At 47.0% G+C, this 24521-nt stretch overlaps 1 protein-coding gene across 1 annotated transcript; it reads left to right on the top strand.

The window, feature by feature from the left end:
• Positions 1-2850: 2850 nt before the first annotated feature.
• On the top strand, positions 2851-22556 carry CA6 (carbonic anhydrase 6). Its single transcript, XM_061187124.1, is given in 8 exon segments — positions 2851-2929; positions 5084-5263; positions 10878-11026; positions 11674-11766; positions 15312-15381; positions 18649-18806; positions 21288-21415; positions 22457-22556. Coding segments are annotated over 8 exon segments (957 nt in total).
• The last annotated feature ends 1965 nt before the right edge of the window (positions 22557-24521 follow it).

Genomic DNA, 24521 nt, shown 5'->3' with positions numbered 1-24521 from the left:
GACCAGGGATAGAACCATGTCCCTTGTATTGGCAGGTGGATTCTTAACCACTGTGCCACGAGGGAAGTCCCCCAGATTCATTTTCCATGCCAGTCCTGTGCAAACCTGAGCATTGGCTCACCTGGGCTGACGGTGCCGCCATGCTCCCCTGGGCTTATGGTACTTCCCTGTTTATGTGGGCTGATAGTACTTCCCTGCTCACCTGGGCTGACCACACCTCGCTGCCCTCTCTTTTTCTTGGCCTCAGCGGGCCTCCATCACGGAGCTGTGGTGGCACCAAGGAAGAACAAATCTCCTTCCTCATTTCTGACATTGCGTTGTGATTAAAAATGGCATACTTGTCAACTCATCTCAGACAGCCACTCAAATCATAGGCTCCAGAAAAACAGGAGTTGAGCATAAGATACATCCTTGATGAGCTGGAGATGTGGTTGGATGAAGGCGGAAAAAGCAAGTTCAGAGTCGAATGTGGCACACAAGAGAAACAGAATCAAAGCAAACAATGTGCTTTGCAAATTGCAAGGCGGAAACTCATGTTCAAAGTTAATGGAAAATTTTAGGGTTGAAGAACACAGTGAGTTAGAAAGTAGGCAACAAAAGTGCCTGATTCGGTGTGGGTGAGATCCCTGGAGTACGCTACCTAGGAGAGGGAGGGGACCCCCACCCCTCTCTAGCAACGTGCCTCATTAGCAGATGGGTCTTGACTAGTCTGATTGCTTTATTAATTTAACTACTCACTCTAACCACTTATTCTCAGCATTAGCTGCATAGATTACCAGCCAGCCCTGGCTCTTCCTGAGCCAAAGATACGGAGAAACCAGGGCAAAACTGCAGGTCTGGTGGAGGCATGTGTTGCAGCAGGGCTCCATGGGAGGGTTGCTAAAATTACAGATGCACAAAAGTAACCCTGCACTCACTGCGAGGATTCTGTGGGGCAATAAAAGCACCAGGGTTCTCCTGGGCATCCCAAAGCATTGGCCTCAGGACCGCACTTCCCGTGAGAGCCCAGGAATGATTGGAAGTGGCTGTGTGCGTCCAGGAGCCCTCCTTTCTCCGAGCATCTGTTCCCGTCTCCTCTCACTCCCCACGGCGCCTTCTTGCCTCCCTCTCTCTGCAGTTTCCCCTGCCTCACGGCTCCGGCTAACTCAGAGTTCCTTCTCACCCCAGCAAGCCTCCCTGGCTTCCCCACATCGTGATCCTTCTGGCTCCCTCTGCAGTTCCCTAATTCTTTGTGTGATTCTCAAGAAAAAAATTCAGATGTCTCAGTTTCTGTTTTCTGAGCTGGATGTCAGGGCTCCCTGGTGCATCTAAAAGATCCTAAAGTTGATGCCCATCTTGCTGTCCTCAGCAGAGCTGGCGTCTCACAAGGTGGCCCTTTCAGCCAGCCCGGGCCCAGCGGGCAGGGATCTGACTTCCTTAGCAAAGACTGGAGAGTGGGTTTCCTATTTCTGAAATCATGGGAAGCAGTTCCATGAGTTGGAGATCGAGTCCTTCATTCTCATCTCTAGTTCCCTTACAAACAGGCTGGGTGACAATGATGTCATTTCCTTTCTCCATAAAATGAGAAAGGAAATGATACACACCAGGTGCTACTCCAAGTATTACACACAGATTTGTTATTGAATCCTCAGGAGGAGGTACTATCATTAAATCCTATTAAACTGGAGAAACGGAGGCACAGAGCAGTTGAGTAACTTGCCCAAGGTCACACAGCTAGTAAGTGGCAGAGCAGGGATCTGAACCCTGTGGGTCTGGCTGCAGAATCCTGGCTCTTTACCATGGTTAATTCATGCTACTGTCTTGCCATTAATTCATGCTACCGTATTGCCATTCCATCATCCCTCAGACTCCAGCAAAAAGTGGGCCATGAGATAAAAGAGGCTGCAGAGGGCGTTAGCTCTGTTCTGCAGAACAGGACGGTCCTTTGTTTCTGGCCAGGAACGCTGCTGCCCTTCACCTGTGCCCTCTCTGGAGGGCATGGGAAGAGCTGGCTGGTCAGCAGGTATAAACTCAAAAGTTTCTCCCTCAGCTAATTTCAAGGACTGTTTACCTAAGTGAACGCAGGTGGATTAGGCAATCCACTGATCCGACGTGCTGGGTGGGTTTTGGTGTGACCAAGCGCACTGCGGCTGTCAGAACAAATCCATCCCACGGAGAAACTCGGACGCCTATAGCAGCTCGGACAGCCCAGGACACGTGTTGGGATGTGGCTCGTGAGCTGGGGCTGGGGGTCCACCAGTGATTTAAGAGTTAGGATGAGAACAGGACTGCCGCCGGTTGGATTCTCCACTTTATGCCCAATACGTGGGACCCAGGCCATCCCTCTCGCCGCCTGGCTGAGGGCAGCCCTGAGTCTGCATGAGTGGCAGGTGTCGATTGCTGAGACAGGCAGGAAATACCACTCGGCATCCGGCTGGTGTTTTCAGGCACCCATGATGCCCCTCACCAGCTCCCTGGGCCCCCCTTGCCAGGAGCAAGGGCACAGGAAATGCCATTGTTCTGGGAAAGCCTCTCCATCCTGCTTCTCCCTGCCTTGGGCCATGCCCTGGCCTGTAGTCGCTCGTCCACAAAGGCTGCACTGTGGGACCCTGTGAGTGAGTTTTCATAAATCAGACAGTGAACAACCAAACCCTTGGGCTAAGTGGACACATCACGGCTGCCGCCAGAGGTGATGAGACAGGTGCACACCACCTGGCTGAGTGAAGCCGGTGAGGAGGCCGTGCTGTTTTTCAGCGGGCGCAGCAAAGTGTGGATCAGCTGACCAGACTTGGTAAATTGTTATCTACAGTTTCTGAGCTTTTAAAAGAAGAGCTTCCCCAGAATCGGCCCTGATTCCAGACCCACAGCGTCATGACGGCTCTGGTCACCCTGCTGTCCCTGCTCCTGCTGGGAGCCCAGGCCCAGCACGGGGCCGAGTGGACCTACTCAGGTAAGGCCCACCCCAAGGGCTGCACGCCCCCTTTCTGCCATCACGTCAAGGAAGGGGGCACCCCCTTCTTGAGGACGAAGCCTGGCCTTTTGGGGCGACCATGCACGATGACTTTGTACGGTCTCAGGGTCTCGGGCTGGGGCAAGAGCAAACTGAACTTAGACCTCGGCTAAGGAGAGGAGGGCAGAACTCTCCCCATTCCTGGATCCCTGAGTCACCCGCAGGGTTTCTGCTTTTCTGCCCCGGAAGCTGGCTTGAGAGCCCGCTTAGTGCTTCCAAGGGCAAAGCCATTTGCTCCCTTGGTCTGTGTAGACAGAAAATAAAGCAGTTGCGGGGGGCTCCCTGCAGCCCCACCGAGGGTGTGTGGGGTCTGCAAGAGTTTTCTTCCAGGAAATTTCATGATACACGGTTTATCCAGAGTGTCTCGACGTGCCGAGAACCCAGTGACCGTTGCATGGCCTCCAGGCTGGCCTCTCTTGGTTGCCGTGGCCCTGCTGAGACCCCAGTCTCACATCCAGAACCCCGCTTATAGGACGTGAAGTGGAAAACCCTGGCATTTAGCACAGGTCCCGGCCCACGTGTGGACCAAAGAGAGGAAGACAGTGGGGTTCAGACACGAAACGCCCCTTCTGGGTGGCAGGGGAGAGAGCGCCTGGCTGGCCCTCCTCTTCTCTGTCCTGGACGGAGGCGTGGGGCCGGAGAGGATGCTCGTGGCCGCTGGCTGATGCAGGATCCAGGGGCAAGCAGGGTTTTGAGCCTGCTGTCTGCACAGTCTGCCCTGGCCGCAGATCCAGGGTGAAGCGTCCCCCCAGGGTGGATGTGTGTCCTCTAAGTCAAGGGCAGTAGAGTTAGGAGCACTGTGGCGAGGCTCAGGAAGCCCAGCTTCAGAGGGCGGGACAGCTGACTCTGACCAACTGCTCTGTCTGGACCAGAGGATTCCCCCACCCGGCCCAGTGCCACAAGACCCCGGGGCCTCTGCTCGGTCAGGCCCATTGGTACTGGGAGTGGTTCGAGGGTAAGGAAGAGAGAGGATTCCAACAGCGGAGTCTGTCCTCCCAGCTCAGCACAGCCTCTGAGACGGGGCCCAGGAGAACTCTGGCAGCTGCTGCGAATGCCTGGTGGGGATACTTGAGAAACACCAATGCTGGTAAAAAACCTTTTGATCCATGAAGGGGCTGTGTTCAAGACGTCTGGCCTTGCTCCTGGCACCTGCCCCTAGGAAAGAATTGTCTACAAGTTGGTTTGTATTATTAAACAGTGAAGAGAGGTACAGAGGAAAAAAGAATTGACTTTTTATTGAACCGAGAAGCTGTGAGAGGCCTAAGTACAAACATCTTCCTCAAAACAAGCTATGGATGACGCCGTCCCCTAAGGGGGAGAGAGAGCTGGATTCCCTATTGCAAATGGATGAGACCAGGACCCACAGTTGTTTGGAGGCCGAGTCACCCATTATAATGACTTGCTTTTATCACCCTCTCTCCTCTCTTCTGTGATTAGTAACTACCTTAAAAAAGATAAATTTCCTTATTTTGATATTTTTTCAACTAATCATTCTAGGTCCTCCTTGAACCCGATGCTTCCTTTCTTGTCCTGAATCCATAAGTGTAGGCACCCAGGTGGTCTTTATCATACTGGGAACTAGTTAAAGGGGAGGGGTCAAGAAAGGAGGTGGGGAGGTCCTGCCATAGGGCGTAGGGCGTGGAGTGGGCCGTGGTATTGTTGGGGGCTGGAAAAGAGAAACTGCCATTCAGAGGAAGTGAGGAAAAGGCCCTGAAAGTAACACAGGGATGCCAAGCCCAAGTAGCCCTCGAGTACATTTATCAGCCGACAGTCATGCAAAGGAAAAGCCAAAGCTATGTATTAAAGACATCCATTGCTTTCAAAACATGAAGCCATGTTCTCAGGGCCAGTGGGTGCAACAGGAAAGTTACGAACCAGCCCCAAAGCCCCCCAGACACCAGGGTCCGTGGAGCTGATTTAGATGCCCCTCCCGCCTCCTTCTGGAGGCCCGGCCCTGCTTTCTAGAAGGCAGGCCTCTGGTCTTGACTGTGGCCTCTGCAGGCCTCCTGTTGGGCAGGCCCAGCTGTGAGCTGCAGGCTCTGGCCCTGAGTGAGGTGCCCACAGGGAGCCCCTTGCACTGTGACCCCCTGTCAGAGGGGGTGCTGGATGAAGCACACTGGCCGAGGGAGTACCCCGACTGCGGGCGGAAGAGACAGTCGCCCATCGACCTGCACAGGAAGAAAGTGTGGTACAACCCTTCCCTGAGGGCTCTGAACCTGTCCGGCTACGAGGTCCAGCACGGGGCGTTCCCTGTGATCAACAATGGCCACACAGGTAAGGGTGGGCGACAGGCTCCCGTCCCCAGGCGGGCATCGGGGGGAGGCAGGCAGGCAGGGCTGCCAGGAGCTGTATGCGCAGAGATCCAGAGTGTGGCCTGGGGGCTGCAGACCTCAGACTCGGGGTAAACCGGTGTTGAGTCCTGGCACTTCGTCCCTGGTTGGGCAGCATCCGTCTGTAGACTCGGTTCCCCACTGGCCCCTTCATCCTGCACTGGCCTCTCTCTGAGCTCACTCTGACCCAACCAGCAGGAAATTCAGCGGACAGAGAGGCAACACCGAGAAGCCACATGGCCCACTGTCTGTTCTGTTGATCTGTGCCCAGGTCTGATATGCCATATTTTCTTTGTGTGAAGGTCAGACAGGAAAAGCTGGGTTTTGGGGGCCTCCATTTCAGAAGCCTAGACTGGACAACCATAAAATCCTGCTTAACGTTTGCAGACATCCTTCTGATTTTTTTCAAGTGGGCTCGTCTCCTCTGAGCTTCATGACAAGCCCAGACGGGGGCATTTTTTAAGCTGAAACCAGAGGCTTTGGGAGGCCGAGGGACTTATGGTCATGTAGTCTCTAGTGGCCGAGCTGGATCCAGACCCCGGATGTCTGATTCCTCGGTCATGTCCTCCTTGGAAACTTCCCTCTCCACTCCCACCTGGGCTGGGACAGTTTACTGTCCATTCGCATAGGTGTGTGGGGGGGCGGGTCATAGGGCTCAGATTTCCTTTTTGCACTATTAAGAAAATAAAACCAATTGCCCTTGATGGGGCTGGTGAAGGTAGTAGCCCTCAGATCTGTGATTTGGATCACTGAACTCCACACATAGTTCGTGAAAGCCTCATTTTATCATCCATATCAAGTTCCTGTTTCCAAAGTTACTCTCTGAAGCTACCAGCGGGTTGGCAGAAGTGTATGGCCTTTTCAGATGGGCTTCTTTCACTCAGTAATATGCATTTACGGTTCCTCCGTGTCTTTTCATGACTTGATAGCTCATTTCTTTTTAGCATTGGATAATATTCCATTGTCTGGATGCACCACAGTTCATTTATTCATTCACTTACTGAAGGACATTGTGGCTGCTTCCAAGGTTCAGCAATTATGAATAAAGCTGCTATAAACATCAATGAACACCAGTGTGTAGATTTTGGTGTGGATATAAGTTTTCTGCTCATTTGGGTAAATACCAAGGGGTGTGATTGCTGGATCATATGGTAAGAGTGTGTTTAGTTTTGTAAGAAACTGCCCAACTCTCTTCCAAAGTGGCTGCACCATTTTGCATTCCCACCAGCAATGAAAGAGAGTTCGGTTCCTCCACAACCTTGCCAGCATTTTGTGCTGTCAGTGTTCTGGATCTTGGCCATTCTATTAGGTGTGTGGTAGCACCTCATTGTTGGTTTAATTTGTATTTCCCTGATGAACTATGCTGTGGAGCATCTTTTCATATTTGCCATCTGTATATCTTCTTTGGAGAGGTGTCTGTTATGGTCTCTGGGTTATTTGTTTTCTTATTGCTGAATTTTAAGGATTCATTGTATATTTTGGATAGCAGTTCTTTATCAGATGTGTCTTATACAAATATTTTCTCCCAGTCTGTGGCTTGTTTTCTAATTCTTTTGATATTCTTTTTTGCAGAACAGAAGTTTTAAATTTTAATTAAGTCCAGCTTATCAATTCTTTCTTTCATGGATTGTGTCTTTGGTGTTGTATCTAAAAAGGCATCACCGTACTCAAAGTCGTCTAGGTTTTCTCCTATGTTATCTTCGAGGAATTTTATACTTTTGCACTTTACATTTAGGTCTGTGATCCACTTTGAGTTAATTTTGGTGAAGGGTGTAAGGTCTGTGTCTAGGTTCATTTTTTGGCATGTGGATGTCCAGTTGTTCCAGCACCATTTGTTGAAGAGACTCTCTTTGCTCCATTGATAATCTTTGCTCTTTTGTCAAAGATCAGTTGGATATATTTGTGGGTCTCTTTCTGGGCTTTCTATTCTGTTCCACTGATCTATTTGTGTATTCTCCCACCAAGACCACACTGCCTTGATTACTGTAGCTTCTTTTTTTGGCCACACCATGTGGCTTGTGGGATCTTAGTTCCTGATGGAACCCGTGCCCCCTGCAGTGGAAGCGCGGAGTCCTAATCACAGGACCACCAGGGAAGTCCCTACTGTAGCTTTATAGTAAGTCTTGAAGTTGGGTAGCGTCAGTCCTCCAACTTTGTTACCCTCCTTAAACATTGTGTCAGCTATTTTGGGTCTTTTGCTTCTCCATGTAAACTTTAGAGTTAGTTTGTTGATATCCACAAAATAACCTGCTGGGATTTTGATTGGGATCACATTGAATCTCTAGGTCAAATTGAGAAGAACTGACATCTTGGCAATAATGAGTCTTCCTATCCAGGAATATGGAATATCTCTCCATTTATTTAGTTATTCTGTGATTTCTTTCATCAGAGTTTTTCAGTTTTCCTCATATAGATCTTATATGTAATGTGTTAGATTTATACCTAATTATTTAATTTTGGGGGGGAGGTGCTAATGTAAATGGTACTGTGCTTTTAATTTCAAATTCTACTTTTTTTAAATTAATTTTTTTTTTTAGCTCCATTGGGTCTTCGTTGCTGCGCGGGCTTTCTCTAATCGAGGTGAGCGGGGGTTACTCTTCTTTGCGGTGCGTAGGCTTCTCACTGAGGTGGATCCTCTTGTTGCAGAGCACAGGCTCTAGGTGTGCGGGCTTCAGTAGTTGTGGCTCACGGGTTCTAGAGCACAGGCTCAGTAGTTGAGGTGCACGGGCTTAGTTGCTCTGTGGCATGTGGGATCTTCCTGGTCCAGGGCTCGAACTCATGTCCCCTGCAGGGATTCTTAACCACTGTGCCACCAGGGAAGCCCTAAAGCTTACTTTCAATTTCTCTATTTTGTTGTAAACAAGGGACAGTTGGTGGACCAGTACTGATTGATTGATTTTTTTTTTTTTTTTTAATTCCCCGAAACACATATGCATAGGCTCCAGAAAAGCTTAAAGGCTGGAAGTACTGGGCCTGTAGTGTTCAAGGGGAAGGGCAACACTGCTCTCTTAATAGGTACTATCAGCCACTCCATTTATTGGGCTCATTGAAAGGAGGGATGATCTCTCATTCATCCTTCTATCCTGGTACCTGGCACAGAGCCTGACATAGATTAGTGCATTTGAGGCGAAAAGACTTGTGCACGAAAGGATAAATCCCCAAATAGACTCCATGAGCGATGCAGGATTCTGAGTAGGTTTTTTTTTTTTGGCTGCGTCAGGTCTTAGTTACAGCGTGCGGGCTCTTTGTTGAGGCACCCGGGCTTCTCTCTAGTTGTGGCTCGCGGGCTCCAGAGCGCACAGCCTCAGTAGTTGTGGCACGCAGGCTTAGTTGCTCCGCAGCATGTGAGATCTTAGTTCCCTGACCAGGGATCAAACCCACATCCCCTGCATTGGAAGGCGGATTCTTAACCACTGGACCACCAGGGAAGTCCCTTGAGCAGGTTTTGATCTTTGAAAGCTGCAGGAGCAAGACTGGTTCTGTCTTTGTTTTTTTATACTTTTATTTTGAAATAGTTTTAGGCTAGAAAAATTGCAGAAATAGTACAGAGAGTTCCCAAATACCCTTCTCCCACTTCCCCTAATTTTAATATCTTATAACTGGACTGCGTTGATACCACATGATGAACTACACTCTAGACCTCATTTGCATCTCATCACTTACCCATAATGTCCTTATCCTGATCCAGCATCTAATCCAGGATCACACATTGCCTTTTGTCATCATATCTCCTTAGTCTTCTCCAATCGTGGTCAGTTCCTCAGTCTTTTGTAACCTTGATGCTTTGCCGTTGTTTCTTGAGCACAGAAAATGCTCAGATCATGTGTTTTTTCTCTGGTCTGATAAGAACTTGGTTAAATTAGTTTCGAACAAAGGGAAGTAAGTTCTGGAAGTTAAATCAATTTTTTTTCAGAATCTGGAAGGTTCAGCAAATTGATTTTTGGCAGGACAGATATTTGGCCTCACCTTTTCAAGAGCACAGTGATAAGCCCAGAATTGCTGCCATTTTTCAATCTGGCCTGTGCGATCCTATTGATACAGCTTGAGAATTGAGACATTCTGTCTGCAGGGAATTGTGTTTCAAGGGAAACATGCTTGTCTGGATCTCTGTTATTGCTCCTGTGGTATTAACTCTCCTCAACTCTCCAATCTCTGGGAACAGATGACTGCATATCTCCTTTGAAAAGCTCTTCCATTTTTCTCATGTGAGCAGTGATTTTTGAGGCCGGCTACAGTTTAAGCACTAAATACAAAGCACCTGTTCTGCCAAAGGGCATGTAAAAATCTTTGAGGCTGGATTTCTGCCTTCTGGCATATTACATTATGAATTTCATCACAGCTTCCTGCTGCTTTAGATAATTTGGAAGGGAAGAAGGGGTCATTTGACAGATATCAAATACCTACTATTTGCTCTTTAAGAAAATCTACTTGTTTATAACCATCTTCGATGACTTTAAATAGAAAAACTTTGTTATCAGGAGAGATGCTGACTGTCCCTTTTCAAGTCCTAAATTATCCCTCATAGATATTTTTCTTGGTCATTTTCTGGGGTCACTCTCCATGTCTCCCTTTTGCCTGGGTCATTCCAAAATATAGAGATTTCTCTAAGACCTAAGCCAGTGGAATGAACAAGGCAGCTGCCTCACCAAAGTAACCTCCCTGTAGAAAGTCTGTGGGGCACAAGGCAAAAGGAAGCTGGAAGAGTGATCCATTTTCCCATCGGCAAGAACCTAACGTTTGAGAGCATCTGTTGATGATCACATCAAATTCAATCCCAAGCCAAGAGTCTGTGTGTTCCCTGACTTGCCACAGAATGTGGTCTATTGTCTTCTGAAGACAAGTTGAAGCCTATAATGGTGATGTCCCGTCCAGGCCCAGTTCTGGCCCAGCTCTGCCCTGACCAATGAACTGAGTGACTCTGCAAATCTTTCTACCTCCCCGGGTTGGCTTCCTTGTCCATAAAATAAAAGTATTGAAGCCCCGCAGGGATGCTACTTTCTATGAAGTGGGATGGGTTGTTAGTTGGTCTAGTTCTAGAAGTCGATATGGGATGAAGATTTTAACCACATCATAGAGAAGATAATGACTTCAACTTGACCTTACAGAGTACTCACGCTGGGTAGTAAAGTAATCAAAATAGTCCCAAGAGACCCCACTTCCTATCCCTACCCTGCGGGCAAATTCCAAAATTGGCCAGAGGTGGAGAGTGGAATTCTGATTTCCACACTCATTAGCCCTGTTTTTTCAGGGCTCCCCCCTTCACTAGGACTAACAAGCTGGACCTGCCACTTGGTGGTCCTGCCCCTGACCTTCTGGTCCTGGGTGGGAAGGTGCGTGCCCTGGGACAAGTGCCTGTCCAGCCCAGCTTACTCAGTGCCTGGTCCCCATCCTTTCCCATGTGCCAGGTGCCCCCTCTCTGTTGGTCACCCTGCTCATGGCAGCCTAGGCCTGTCTATAGTACCAGCTTGCCCCAGGGGTGGCCAGGTGACCGGGGAAGCTGCCTCACCTCTAGGCCTGACCCATCCACGCCCGTCTGCACACTCCCTGCCCCCTTCCAGTACAGATCAGCCTGCCCCCCACCATGCGCATGACGGCTGCCGATGGCACCCAGTACATAGCCCAGCAGATGCACTTCCACTGAGGTGGCGCCTCCTTGGAGATCAGCGGTTCCGAGCACACCATTGATGGGATCAGATGTGTGATCGAGGTACCCTGAGGATCCTCTTTCTTTCAAACCCCATAGTCACTTTTCTTATTAAAACAGCCAAAAAGACTTTGTGCAGTGGTGAGTCAAGTCACCCTGAGGTTGAGTTTATTTTTCATTCATTTACAACAATTCACTGATCACTGCTATGTGCTGGGGGTTCGGGCAGGGTCCCTGCCCTCACAGAAGTCACCCCAACGCAGGAGTTTACAGCCCACAGAGTGGGGCAAGCCCTCTTTAGTTTCAACTGGATTTCTATGTGGTAGATTTGCTGGTTCCCCCTCTTGCTCAGGATGACCGCAGGTTTACAGTGGCCTCCTGGGGTAAGGGGGCACATGCCCACGCTAGGGAGACCTCGGGAGAACCCAGTGGCCTCATATGATCCCTTGGACTCTGCCAGCTTGTCTGCCGGGGGGAAGGTGAATTGCCATCTCCCCGGAATCCCACTCATACTCTGCATTCTTGGAGAACTTTCTGGTCTTGATAGATCTTGTAGCCCAGAGGGAGGGAGACGGTGGTCAGAGGTGTTTATGTGGGTCAGCTGAGGTGTGGGATGGAGCATCTTTTTTTATTTTCCTCCTTCCCTGAATACCTGAAGCACTTGAGGTTTACAGGAACTGCCCTTGACTTACACTTTCTTGCTTCCACAGATTCACGTCGTTCATTACAATTCTAAATACAAGAGCTACGATAAGGCTCAGAAAACACCGGATGGTTTGGCTGTGCTGGCAGCCCTCGTTGAGGTAGGCTGAAACGACACATGCAAAGTTAGAAATTGGTGTCAAAACAAGGTGTTAAGTGTAGACAAAGGGTCTTCTTACTGGTCCCTCCTCATCTGTTCCTGAGCTCACAATTCTTGGCAACACTCACCCAATGAAAGACCTACCCTTTTTGCAGTCCTTGCTCACAGTTACTGCATTCCTTCTGTGTCACCAACCTCAAGGACATTGCATAACTTGGACGAGCTGACTTAAAAGAGCTGGGATTGCAGAATGGTTCACTGGACATAAACTGCTCTGAGGGCAAGAGGAAGCCTGCAACCCCCTAGACAAAGCCAACATCTCTGCATCTCTCAGAAAGTCTGGAGGGTGGGATTTATGTCTAGGTAGCAAGAAGTGGTCAGTGAATCCAATCACCCCCAAACAAGTTTTATATTGGATAAAATTGTCAAAAACAAACATATCAGTGCTCTGGAAATGGACCAAAGACAAATAACAAGGTGAGGCATTTATTTATGATAAATGGCTAGAATTTTGAGTAAGAACAATGGGAGTTTGTGGACATCTTGCCTGGGGCTGTTCCCATCCCCTTCCCCTAACGTGGTCAGCAAGGTAGTTTTATCGGGGCAGCATGGACAGGAAAACCAAAAGCTTCACTGCCTGGTACAGGGGACTAATTTGATTTGGAGTAGAAGTTGAAAACCCATGCCCAGGGGGCACTGCTGGTAAAAGTAGCAAACAACCGAAAAGACAGAAAACAGGGAAAACTTGCAGGTTTGATAGTCCGAGATTGCAGTCCTAGTTGAGGTGAGTGGCAAGTGGCAGACCAATCAGAAATTTAACTGGGAGATGAGCCACAGAAAGGCTGTATAAGCTTCCCAGGAAACCCTGATGGAAAGTAAAGGCTGAGACTGACTTGGTAACTGGCTGATCTTTGAATGTGCTTCTCAACCCACATACAGATCCATCAGCAGAGGGTGCAAATCTTGGGCTCACGGGGTTTGAGCACAACCTCTGCAAAAAATCATTGGCCACAAGACTATGTTGACCCTAGAAGGCCCCAGGCTAAAAAATAAAAATAAGACTTAAGACCTAAGCAGGTTCATCAGCTGCTATACACTGCTGTGAGACATATCCTGCAGATGAAGTCCAGGCAAGTCACTAAACAGTCACATGAACAACAACAAAAACCCCTCAGGACAATTTTTAAAAATCAGAATTCAGATTTGCTGCCATGTATTATCTAAAATGTCCAGTTATCAAAGAAAAAGTTGGGCATGCAAAGAAATAGGAAAATGTGATGCATATTTAGGAGAAAAAAAAAAAAGCAGTCAATATAAACTGACTCTGAGTAGACCAAGAGTGATTTAGCAGACAGTACTTTCTTTATTATTATTATTATTTTATTTTTTGGCTGCTCCACGTGGCTTGTGGGATCTTAGTTCCCTGATCAGGGATCAAACCCTGGCCCTCGGCAGTGAAAGCATGGAGTCCTAACCACTGGACCACCAGGGATTTCCCTAGCAGACAGTACTTTCAACAACTATCATAAATATGTTCAAAGCATGAAAAGAAACTATTTTCAAAGAATTAAAGGAAAATATGATGACAGTGATTCAAAAAGGATCTCAATAAAGAAACAGAAACTATAAAAATGCACCAAATGGAAAGTCTAGAGTTGAAAAGTATCATAAAAAGATGAAAAATTCACTACATGGGCTCAAAGCAGATTTGAGGCAGCTGAAGAAAGAATCAGTGCATTTGAAGACAGGTTAAATAAATTATTGAATCTGAAGAACAAAGAAAAAAGCTAGAAGAAAAATGAGCAGAGCCTTAGAGACTCATGGGGACAAGATCATGCATCCCAACATATATGTAATGGGGATCCCAGAAGGAGAGCAGAGAGACAAAGTGGCAGAAAAAAATGTTGAGGAAACAATGGCCAAATTTTCCCAAATTTGATGAAAAAACAATAATTTACCAATCCAAGAAACTCAACAAACTCCACATCTGATAAACACCTAGACACATCAAAATCAAACTGTCAAAATTGACAAGAGAAAAAGGGTTCATTATATAGAGGGGGCTGACAGTGCATTAATGGCCGACTTCTCATTAGAAGCAAGGCATCAGAAGGCAGTGGAATGACTGACGATCAGAATTCCTATGTCCAACCAACCAATCTTCAGAAATGGGGCAAAATAAAGACATTCCCAGTTAAACAAAAACTGAGATAATTGTTAACAGATCTGTCTTACATGAAAAATTAAAGGAAATCTTTCTGGCTGAAAGGACATCACACCAGACAGCAACTCAAATCCACAGAAAGAGATGAAGACTGCCAGAAATGGTAAATATGTAGGTAAATATAGAAGACTATGTATATATATATATATATATATATATATATATATATATATACACACACACACACACACATACACATACATACACATATATATATACATATTCTTGTCTTCTTTTAATTTCTTTTTTAAAAAACCCCATAAGATTGTTTAAAACAATAATTATACCCCTGTAGTATTAGCTTTACAATGTATGACAAAAATAGAAGAAAAAATGAGGAAGAAATAGAGCTATATTGGAACAAAGTTGCTATATTTTACTAGAATTAAGTTAGTATTTACCCGATATAGATTGTGATAAGTTGTATGTTGTAGTCACTAGAGCAACCACTAATAACTTAACATGGTTAAATGGTACGCTAAAAGTATTTGTTTAACACAAAAGGTAGAACAGAGGAACAAAAAAAGATGAGACATTTAGAAAACAAATAAATGGCAATCAGAAATCCAAGAAAGTCTGAATTTATACCCAGTGGAAGAATGGATCAGCATTGCTGACTGAAAAGAACCATTGTCCATAGACCTTTTTCACAAAAAGCAACTATTCTGACTTCTAAAAAGTCAACACTCATACAATAAATAAAGGATGGCGGTGGTCAGAATTGGAGCAGTTTTGCCTTGGACATCTGGCTTTCCTTCACTCAGTCGAAAGTCCTGAGGATGAAGAAGGGAGCACTTCAGAGCAAGCCCCCGCATCACCATGAATCTGGGGACTTCCCTGGCGGTCCAGTGGTTAAGACTCCATGCTTCCAATACAGGGGGCATGGGTTCGATCCCTGGTCAGGGAACTAAGATCCCGCATGCCGCATGGCCAAAAAAACAAAAACAAACAAACAAATGAAAAAACACAGTGAATCTGACTGTGGCTGACATTGCCCCAAACAGAGTCACTGGGGATATCTTGACAGTGACTTTTGGCCATTCCTTGAGGACATCACCAGTCACCACCAAGAAGCTCTTTTCCCTGGAAGCTGCCAAAATGCTTCAGCTCTTGTCTTGCCGGAAGAGACTGGTGAGCCCAGGCACCTGGTGGCAAAGAACAGCCAGATGGTCTCCCCCAGCACAAGTGGGGCACGGGTGGGCTGCCTCCTTGCCCTTGCGGCTCTGCCCAATCAGCCAGTGTACAAAATAGCTGGATCAGCGGGGATGGTACTGGATGGACGGCCCTTCTCCATTAGGTGAACTGCTCTGTTTCTCCTGCAGGTCAAGGGCAATGCTGAAAATGCTTACTACAACAACTTCATTTCTCGCTTGAAGAGCATCAGGTATCCAGGTAAGGGAAACCAACAGCGGCTGCACGAGGGCAGAGGAATGAGCGTGAGTGTGATGGGGGGCAGGGGAGCAGGGAAGAGTGTTGCTGGTGGAGAGGGTGGCAGATAAGCCTGCCAGGGGACGCTCCCCTCCCTGTGCAAGGTCTCTGGTTCCAACAATTCCCAAGGTTGGCTCAGGCTGTGCACACCTCTGAGAAACCCGTTCATAAACTCTACCTGTCAATTGCCACGGTTGGAACTTCTGGATGGTCAGAGTTCCACTAATGAGGGATACCTTCATTTAAGCGACTCGCACCTCTGGCCCCAGCTGGAAGTGATGATCCTGGTCCCTAGAGAGAGATGGCCTCTTTGGCTTCAAGCTGAGAAGAATCTCAAGAGTGAAGCCTCTTGTCACGGTGCCTGTACACACAGACACAGGGCTGGTCTCCCTTATCTCTGCCGCCAGAAGGCAGGGTTCTTGTCAGAGTGTCTGCCCACTCCCATGGTCAACCCTTGACCTTGAGCAGTAACCAGGTCTGTTGCAGACTTGGTTCTGTGCATCCCACTTTGGCCACATCTCCCAGACTCCAGGTCCCTGACCTCAGTCCTCACCCCCTCCAGCAATCTGCTGACCTCCAATCCATGGACCTCCACGTTCTCACTACTAGTCACACCACCTCATGCCTCTCATCTCTCTTTACCTAGCTTGGATTCCACGGGCCATACTTCTGACACGCCCACTCAAATGCCCTCCATCCCTCCACAAGCTCACCTGGCAAAGCCCCAGACTAACTCCCACTTACTCACAGCCTGTAGCCAAATGGCTGAATGTAGCTGGAGAGAAGCACACAGACTTCCAACTTCATTCACAGCTACAAATATACACAAGTACTAACACTGCTCAGAAATCCTGAAATACTACTCTGGGCATTTGCTTTTCCCCTCTCCAAAATTACTGCATCATATTTTCTCCTCTCTCCCAAAGCCCCTCCTCTCTGGCCCCAGCTTCTCCCTTGGAGGCGATGCCTGGCCTCCCACTCCAGGGCGAAGGTAGTCAGAAACTCACTCATCTTAACCTGCCTGCGCCTGACCAAACTCCATGTCCCCTCCTCTGTTACACTGGATGAGAGGTCCCTGCTCTGGTCCAGGACCAACCTTCCGTGTGGGCACCGACGCCCCCATTCTCAGGGCCTTTTCTCCTGCCCGTCTCCCCTCTCTCCTGCATCTCCCCCTTCACCCAGTCACTCCACTCAACACACATCACAGTGCTCTCCTTTCTTCCATTTCAAAACACAAACCCCGTCTCTTGACCCCATCATTCCCTCAGCCTCCACCCCATTCTCATCTCCCCTTGAATGAGTTGTCTACTGTCCTGTTCTCTTTTCTCACTCACCCTAAGCCTTCAAGGTCACCCCGGTTGTCAGATCTCCTGGGCACTTTTCTCCTCTTCTCCTACTCCACCTCCAAACAGTGAGGCATTACACGCGGCTTGCGGCTTGCGTTCTGGCCAAACCCCGCCCCCACCCCCAGCACTAGTCTCTTGCTCTCTCTTCCTGGCTCCTGCCTTAACGTCCGAGGGTGCCAGGACTCTGACTTCTCTCGGTGACCTCATTTTTAGTCCCATGGCCTGAATTGTCACCTTTAGGCTGTGGACTCCAAAAATCTCTATCTGGTCCTCCAGGCAACAACAGCATCAGGCAGGACAGGTGAGGCAAAGTCGAGGCAAGAACTGTCTAGTTAATCTACGGACCATGAAGAAAGCCAGCAGGAGACACCACAGGCCTGTGGTATAACTAAGGAGTTTCCTTGAATTCACTGACCTCAGATATTCTATTTCTACGAACTGATCCTGATATATTTCCTTCTCCAATTCAATAAATTCCACTGCTGATCAATAGTGCCCACAACACTGGCCTCTCTCTGAACTCTGGATTCCTTCACCCAACTGTTTAGTTGATGTTGCCGTATGGATCTAGAACTCAACATGGCCAAAGCATAACTTATTCCCGTCCCTTTCCAGGCTTGTCCCTAAACTGACTTCCCCATTTCAGCAAACAGCATCCCCATCTATCCCCTTGTTTAAGCCAAAAATCCCAAAATTTCTCTGGACTTGCCTCTTTTCATTCCCCACCCTGCCCTGCCACACCCAAACCATCAGTGGGCCCTGTTGTTTTTACCTCCCTGCTTCCAATTCTTTGGGGTATATTCCCAGAAGTGGAATTTCTGGATCATATGGTAATTCTATGTTTAATTTTTTAAGGAACCACCATATTATTTTCCACAGTGGCTCCACCATGGTTCTGGAATTCTTCACTCACTTGAACGTATTGGAGTTATGAAACAAAATCTATGCCATAGAGTCCTTTAGAAGGTTATATCTTGAAATCTATCCAATAAAAACAAAACTTAGAAATCTTTTACTTATTCATGGGATTATGCACTACTACACTTCACAGCCTTGGTTAAAGAAACCTGTTTATGTATATAACAAAATGATATCCTCTTTGCCATTAAAAAATGCAGAAGTGCTCAGGGAAGGTGAAGCAAAAGTCAACTCGACTCCGTGTTGCTTTGATAGTCTCTTGCTGAGTTCAGGGACTCAGCGTCACTGACATGAACAAAACAGGAATTCTATAGATGCAGCGATAAATGTGGGTGCTGTGGAGGCTTCAGATGCCCTGTGGATGTCCCCCTCTCTACACCTCACCTGTGGCTGAGCTTGGTTCCCAATGGGCATGGCAGGAAGCGCTCGTGACCTGATGCCTGCACCTGGACTCCCGCTTAGTTCTGATTCTGCCTTTCTAATCTCTATCCCTCCCCTTCATTTATAAATGAGCACAACTCAAGGAATTTTGTTCTTTCTTTGAGAGCACTTACCCAAAAGCCCCTAGGAGTCATAATTTCTTTCATTTATCATAAAATGTATCCTCTGCCTAACAATGATGATGGTGATGGCTACACTCATGAGCACTTTCCTATGTGCGGGTCCAATGCCGGCACTTTATAAACACATTCCCCTTTACCCTCACAGCAATGCTCCTGGGTGTCCCCTTTTTACAGACCCCGCCAGGGCCACTCAGCCAGGAGGAGGTATTTGAGTGGGTTTCTGCCCAAAGTCTTTGCTCTTAACCCTTCCCTGGAAGCAGCACACTGGGGGATGTTTCCCAATGACCAGGTTCTATGTCCCCCTGCTTAAATCAGGAGGTTTAAAGATGGTGAGATCTGAGCCAGAGCTGTCCTTGCAAGGGGCAGCAGTGGTCCCTAACATTCCTTTTTGTCCCCTCTTTTAGGACAAAGCACAGTTCTGAGGGGCCTTGACGTTCAGGACACGCTACCTGGGAACCTCCACTACTACTACAGCTACTGGGGGTCACTCACCACTCCTCCCTGTACTGAGAACGTCCACTGGTTTGTGCTGGCAGATACTGTCAAGCTCTCCAGGACACAGGTAGTGTGTAGAATCACTTTATCCAATTCTCTCCTTTCAATGGCCTGGTTAACAAGAGTGCTCCCCAAATCTCACCTAATGCTGATACCTGGGCTCCTACAGTGTTTTCCACATACAGGGCTGCAGTGCCTCACCTCTATTGCTATGGGTGATCTTACTAGTGTTGTGGCAGAAATGGGCAAACAGGCATCAGGGAATCCAAGAAACCTATAGGTGATGCAACAAAAAAACTGGGACGTGGTCCAAGTCATAGGACAAGAGTTGCACAGTGAAGGCAAATATTTACTGAGTGCTGCTCTCGCCAGGCACAAGTAATACATTACTTCATAAATGACTTCATGCAAGAAGGATAACTTCATATTTAGCCTTTTACCACATAAAATGCCTGTAGCCCTTTGAGGGGAAGAGCCGTATCCGTTGTCTTTTGTCCTTCAGCATAGCATGGGGACATAATAAATACTTGTTGAGTTAAATAAAGGACACATGTTACTGAGGTTTCAAAACAAAGCTGACATTTCCTTCTGGGTGATGTTCTTCCTCAGAAACAAATATTTCTTTTTTTAAACTTTCCATTTCCCTATTCCAGGAAAAGGTGGAAAGACCCCTGTTCTTATAACCACACAAAAAACATTGCCAACCAGGTTGGAAGTGCCCCTAGACACATTGACAAAAGCCAATGTCAATTATCTCAGGAAAAATGCACCTTACATCCAGATCTATAAGAATTTACACAAATAAAGTTACCTGAAATGAGCTCAATTTTTAAAAAATCACAAAATATCAGGAAAAAGGCACTATGAATGAGTGTCAGCAGAAAGAGAACTACAAAGATTTCAGATATAGTAATTATCAGTCAATTAATATAAAATATGTTTAATATGCATAAAGAATGCATAATATGTAAAATTAAACATATTTAGTATGTTTAATATGTATAGGAGTTTTAAATATGAGGAAAGAACAAAGTATAAAAATGACCAAGTAAACTCGAAAAAGAAAAAAAAAAAACAAATGGGTTGTTAATTTCTAGAAATGAAAAGATAGTAATGAAATTAACAACCCAACAAATGGGTTTAATAGCATGTTAGACACAGTTCAAGAAAGAATTAGTAAACTGGAAGACGGAGCTGACAAAATTATGTAAAATGCAGCACAAAGAGAAAAAGAGATGGAAATATGAAAAAGAAGTAAAGAGATATAGAGAATATACTAGAAAGGGCCAACAAATGTCTGGTTGAAATTTAGAGGGAGAAGAGAGGTAGCATAGAGAAGAGGGATAATTTGAGAAATGTTGGCTGACAATTTTCCAGAGAATTGAAAGACACCATGTCATATATGAAGGAAGCCCAACGAGTCAATGAAAACAAAAAGAAGCCCACACTAAACCATCACAGTGATACCACAAAATATCAAAGACAAAGAGAAGATTTAAAAATCAACCAGAGAGAAAAGACAGATTTTCATGAAAGAAATACTATAGACCAAGAGTAAATGCAACACAGCAACAATGAAAGTCAGAAAGCAGTGGAACCATATTTTCAAAGAACTGAGAGAAATGAATAGCTAACCTAGAGTTGTACAGGCAGCAAAAATGTCTCTCAAGAACATAGACAAGGGACTTCCCTGCTGGCACAGTGGATAAGACTCTGCACTCCCAATGCAGGGGGCTCGGGTTCGATCCCTGGTCAGGGAACTAGATCCCACATGCATGCCGTAACTGAGAGTTCACGTGTTGCAACTAAGGAGCCGGCGAGCTGCAACTAAGGAGCCCACGTGCTGCAACTAAGGAGCACACATGCTGCAACCAAGGAGCCTGCAAGGTGCAACTAAGGAGCCCTGTTGCTGCGACTAAGGAGCACACATGCTGCAACTAAGGAGCCGGTGACCCACAACTAAGGAGCCTGCGAGCTGCAACTAAGTAGCCAGTGAACCGCAACTAAGAAGCTGGTGAGCCACAAGTAAGGAGCCTATGTGCTGCAACTAAGGAGCCTGGCTGCTGCAACTAAGGATTGCATGTGCTGCAACTAAGGAGCTGGCAAGCCACAACTAAGGAGTGAGTGAGCCACAACTAAGGAGTGAGTGAGCCACAACTAAGTAACCTGCCTGCCGCAACTAAGACCCGGAGCAACCAAATAAATAAATAAATAAATGTTTAATAAAAAAGAATGTAGACAAAATACAGACATTTTCAGAAAAAACAAAAATTGAGCTTGCTGCTTGGTATGTCTCTGTTTACTTCTTTCTCTCCTTTCTACTATTGACTAAATACTCATAGAAAAAGACTAAAAGAGATTGTTGGAGGAATGAATGGGTGGATGAATGGCCTGGCACATAGCACCCAGAGCCACCTCTGGAATTGAGATCTTCTCACAACCGCTTTATCAGGGTTATATAAATCCAAGCTCTAGTTCAGTTGTTAGCTAAATTTAAAAACTCACCCAGTGCCTCTCCTCTCCATAATTCCCTTCATGTTGCCTGCAGGTTTGGAAGCTGGAGAATTCCTTATTGAATCACCAGAACAAGACCATCCACAATGATTACCGTGGGACCCAGCCTCTGAACAACAGAGTGGTAGAAGCCAACTTCATGTCTCAACCTAATCAGCGTGAGTGAGATCAACTCTTGTTTGTTCTTTGCAATTTGCAATTATAATTTCCTGTTTTCCTCCTTCTCTGGGTGGACCCATCTCTTCTGGCAATAGTAAGGGAAGGAAAAGGGACTTCCCTGGTTGTCCAGTGGTTAAGACTCCATGCTCCCAATGCAGGGGGCATGGGTTTGATCCCTGGTCGGGGAACAAAGATCTCTCATGCCACACGGCATGGCCTAAAAAAAAAATAGTAAAGGAAGGAGAGTTATCTAAACAGCAGGAGGCTCAGGGCTGTACAGGGCTTCGGCAAAGGGGATGACCCATTTTCCCAGTCCAGGCAGTGGTACCAGTGAGTAGAACAGAGGGGACGATGAGTATGAACAGCTACATGATTTATTACCCACGTAGTCTTGGCCAGAGACAGTAGGAGAAGCAAGACATCAAGCAACATCCAGATACTCCCATAAGAGTTTCGGCTCAAGTTAATCTTATCAAATCCAACTCAAATATTTCACACTTCTATCTTGGTCTCTATTACAAACCCAGCCACAGCTCCTCCTATAAATTCCCTCAAGGTGGGGTTAACTAGGCCACAATTGTCTACTACCTTTACTTGAGGATCAAGCTGCAGACACCAGGGTGCTGGAAGTAGGCATGAGGACCTCCAAAGTTCTGAACTTTTCCTATTAACTCTTCTTTTTATAGGCTCTGAGCTCCAGGTTTTTTTGTTTTTTTTTAAAAGGTTGGGGTATTTCTTCCCACCTCTTTTTTTTTAAAATTAATTAATTAATTTATTTATTTTTGGCTGTGTTGGGTCTTCGTTTCTGTGCGAGGGCTTTCTCTAGTTGTGGCAAGCGGGGGCCACTCTTCATCACGGTGTGCGGGCCTCTCACTATCGCGGCCTCTCTTGTTGCGGAGCACAGGCTCCAGACGCGCAGGCTCAGTAGTTGTGGCTCACGGGCCTAGTTGCTCCGCGGCATGTGGGATCTTCCCAGACCAGGGCTCAAACCCGTGTCCCCCTGCATTAGCAGGCAGATTCTCAACCACTGCGCCACCAGGGAAGCCCTGAGCTCCAGTTTTATCTAAACAATATTGACAGTAACCTTGAGTACTTGAGAAGGTTTATTGAACAGAAGAAAGCAAACAGAAAAAGACAAGGGTAATGACCTTGAAGAGTGAGCCATGCCTTTTCTCCAAGAAGCCCTGTATGTCTGGATCACACCATTCCCACTGAGGCACCTGTTTAATTTATGATTAAAACAGGAGAAACCATCATCCATGAAAGGAAGTGAGATGGCTTAAATATATGAGAAGGGATTTGAGTTAGACAACACCAATGGGAATTGATTGGAATATAAATTTAAACGAGATGGAGACCTAACTATCCTCCTCTCAAATCACGCACATTGATGTGTCTAAATTACAAATCAGCCCAAACATCCCTATAGCATTTAGATGAAATAAAATAACTTTGGAAATTTGTTACTTAAAAATTTTCTCTTTTCTGTGCCTTTGTACCACTTCAAATATCCCTCCACTTCAAATATCCCTTCTTTGCTCTATCCTGAGGGACCCACGTGATGGGGTAGAAATCAAGGTGGGAGGGATTTCCAGGACGAAGATTAAGAAAAAGGAAAGAGACCTGGGAATTCCCTGGTGGTCCAGCGGTTAGGACTTGGTGCTTTCCTCTTACATTAGGAATGTGTGGGTGGAGACGTTTGGAGCAGTGATCTTGCCCAGTGAGTCAAAGAGAGACAGAAGAGGGAGGAGGCGGGCTCCCGGGAGAGGAGGCGGGGGTGGGGGCTGGGCGGAGGGGTAAGGGCTTCCCTGAGATGGTGTCCTTGCTGGTCCAATGGTGTCTGCTGTCACTAGTCCTGTGTTCAAGTGCTAGTTCTGCCGTTACTAGTCACATGGGATAATCAAATTACCTTTTAGGGCTGTGGTTTTGAGTAAATAAGACAAGCCTGGGGAGCAGCCCGCAGAATGGCTGTGAACCTTTACTGGCTAGTTACCATCCTCTTCATGCAGGACCTTCCTTGTCCATCTTCAGCTTCCTCCTCATCTCCGACTGAGCTCACCCTCATTCTTCTGAATCCCTTTATCTGCTCTCATTACTACCTTTGTTCTTCCGTTATTCGTCGTATCCAAAGCACTTTCATATCTGACTTCATTGACCCCTCCAGGCAATCCTCAACGAAGTTGCATTATCCCCAGTTTCTGGAAAAAGAAACCAAGTTGCAGAAAGGCCAGGTGACTAACCCAAGATCGCCCAGGTGGTAGACGATAAAGTCGGGATTTGCCCAAGTCTTTTGTATCCAAGTTCTTTTAACTACAGAAGTTGTCCCTTTCATTTACTCAACAAGCTTTGTCAAGCACCTGCAGACATCGGGCTGAGTACTGGGGTGTAGAGAGGGGGAGGGACGGTTCCTACACTCAGAGCTCTGGTCCGTGAGCAGGACAGACGTTTACATAACCAAACACCCTCTCATGGGGAGAACAACTGTTTAAAAACTCCACGGAGGGGCTGGGGCTTGGTGGGGGTTTGTAAGGCTGAGGAGTTCAGCTGGTGAGTCAATGGGGGCACCGCAGCCAGTGGGGTAGCACGTACGGATGGTGAGAGTAGTCTAGTGTGGCCAGAGGACCAGGTCCAAGGGAGCTGGCAGGGAAAGTGGGGATGTGGCTGGGCGAGGTCAGGCATCCATCACTAATGCTTTCTGTGCCACTAAAGGTTTTGGATTTTACCCTGTGGGTGATGGGCAGCTGTTGCAGGGTTTTCTGCAGGGGATGACATGATGACATGATAAGAGTCATCCTTTCAACCAGAAATGAGTCTGTGGTGCATCGGAGATGAAGCAGTGAACAAGATAGCCAAGGACTTACTTACGTTCCTGAGGGTTGAGAGATACTATAAACAAGTCAATGAATACACAGAAAAACAGGGTTACACAAGCCTGTTTGTGCTTGAAAAGGGAAAAAGGAGTTCCTGAGAAGTGGGCGCGTGAATCGCCGGCTGCGATCTCTGCGGCCACACCCACTCTTTCACCTTCAAGGTAGAGGAAGAGGGTGATGCGGCCACGTGCTGGCTTTGACCATGCTCTGCCTCACCGAGGGGGCCAAACATGAGTGTA

Source organism: Eubalaena glacialis, chromosome 3 (assembly GCF_028564815.1).
Source record: "Eubalaena glacialis isolate mEubGla1 chromosome 3, mEubGla1.1.hap2.+ XY, whole genome shotgun sequence".
NCBI classification, from domain to species: domain Eukaryota; kingdom Metazoa; phylum Chordata; class Mammalia; order Artiodactyla; family Balaenidae; genus Eubalaena; species Eubalaena glacialis.
The sequence above is the reverse complement of the archived record's forward strand: the minus strand, read 5'-3'. Positions and strand labels throughout refer to the sequence as shown.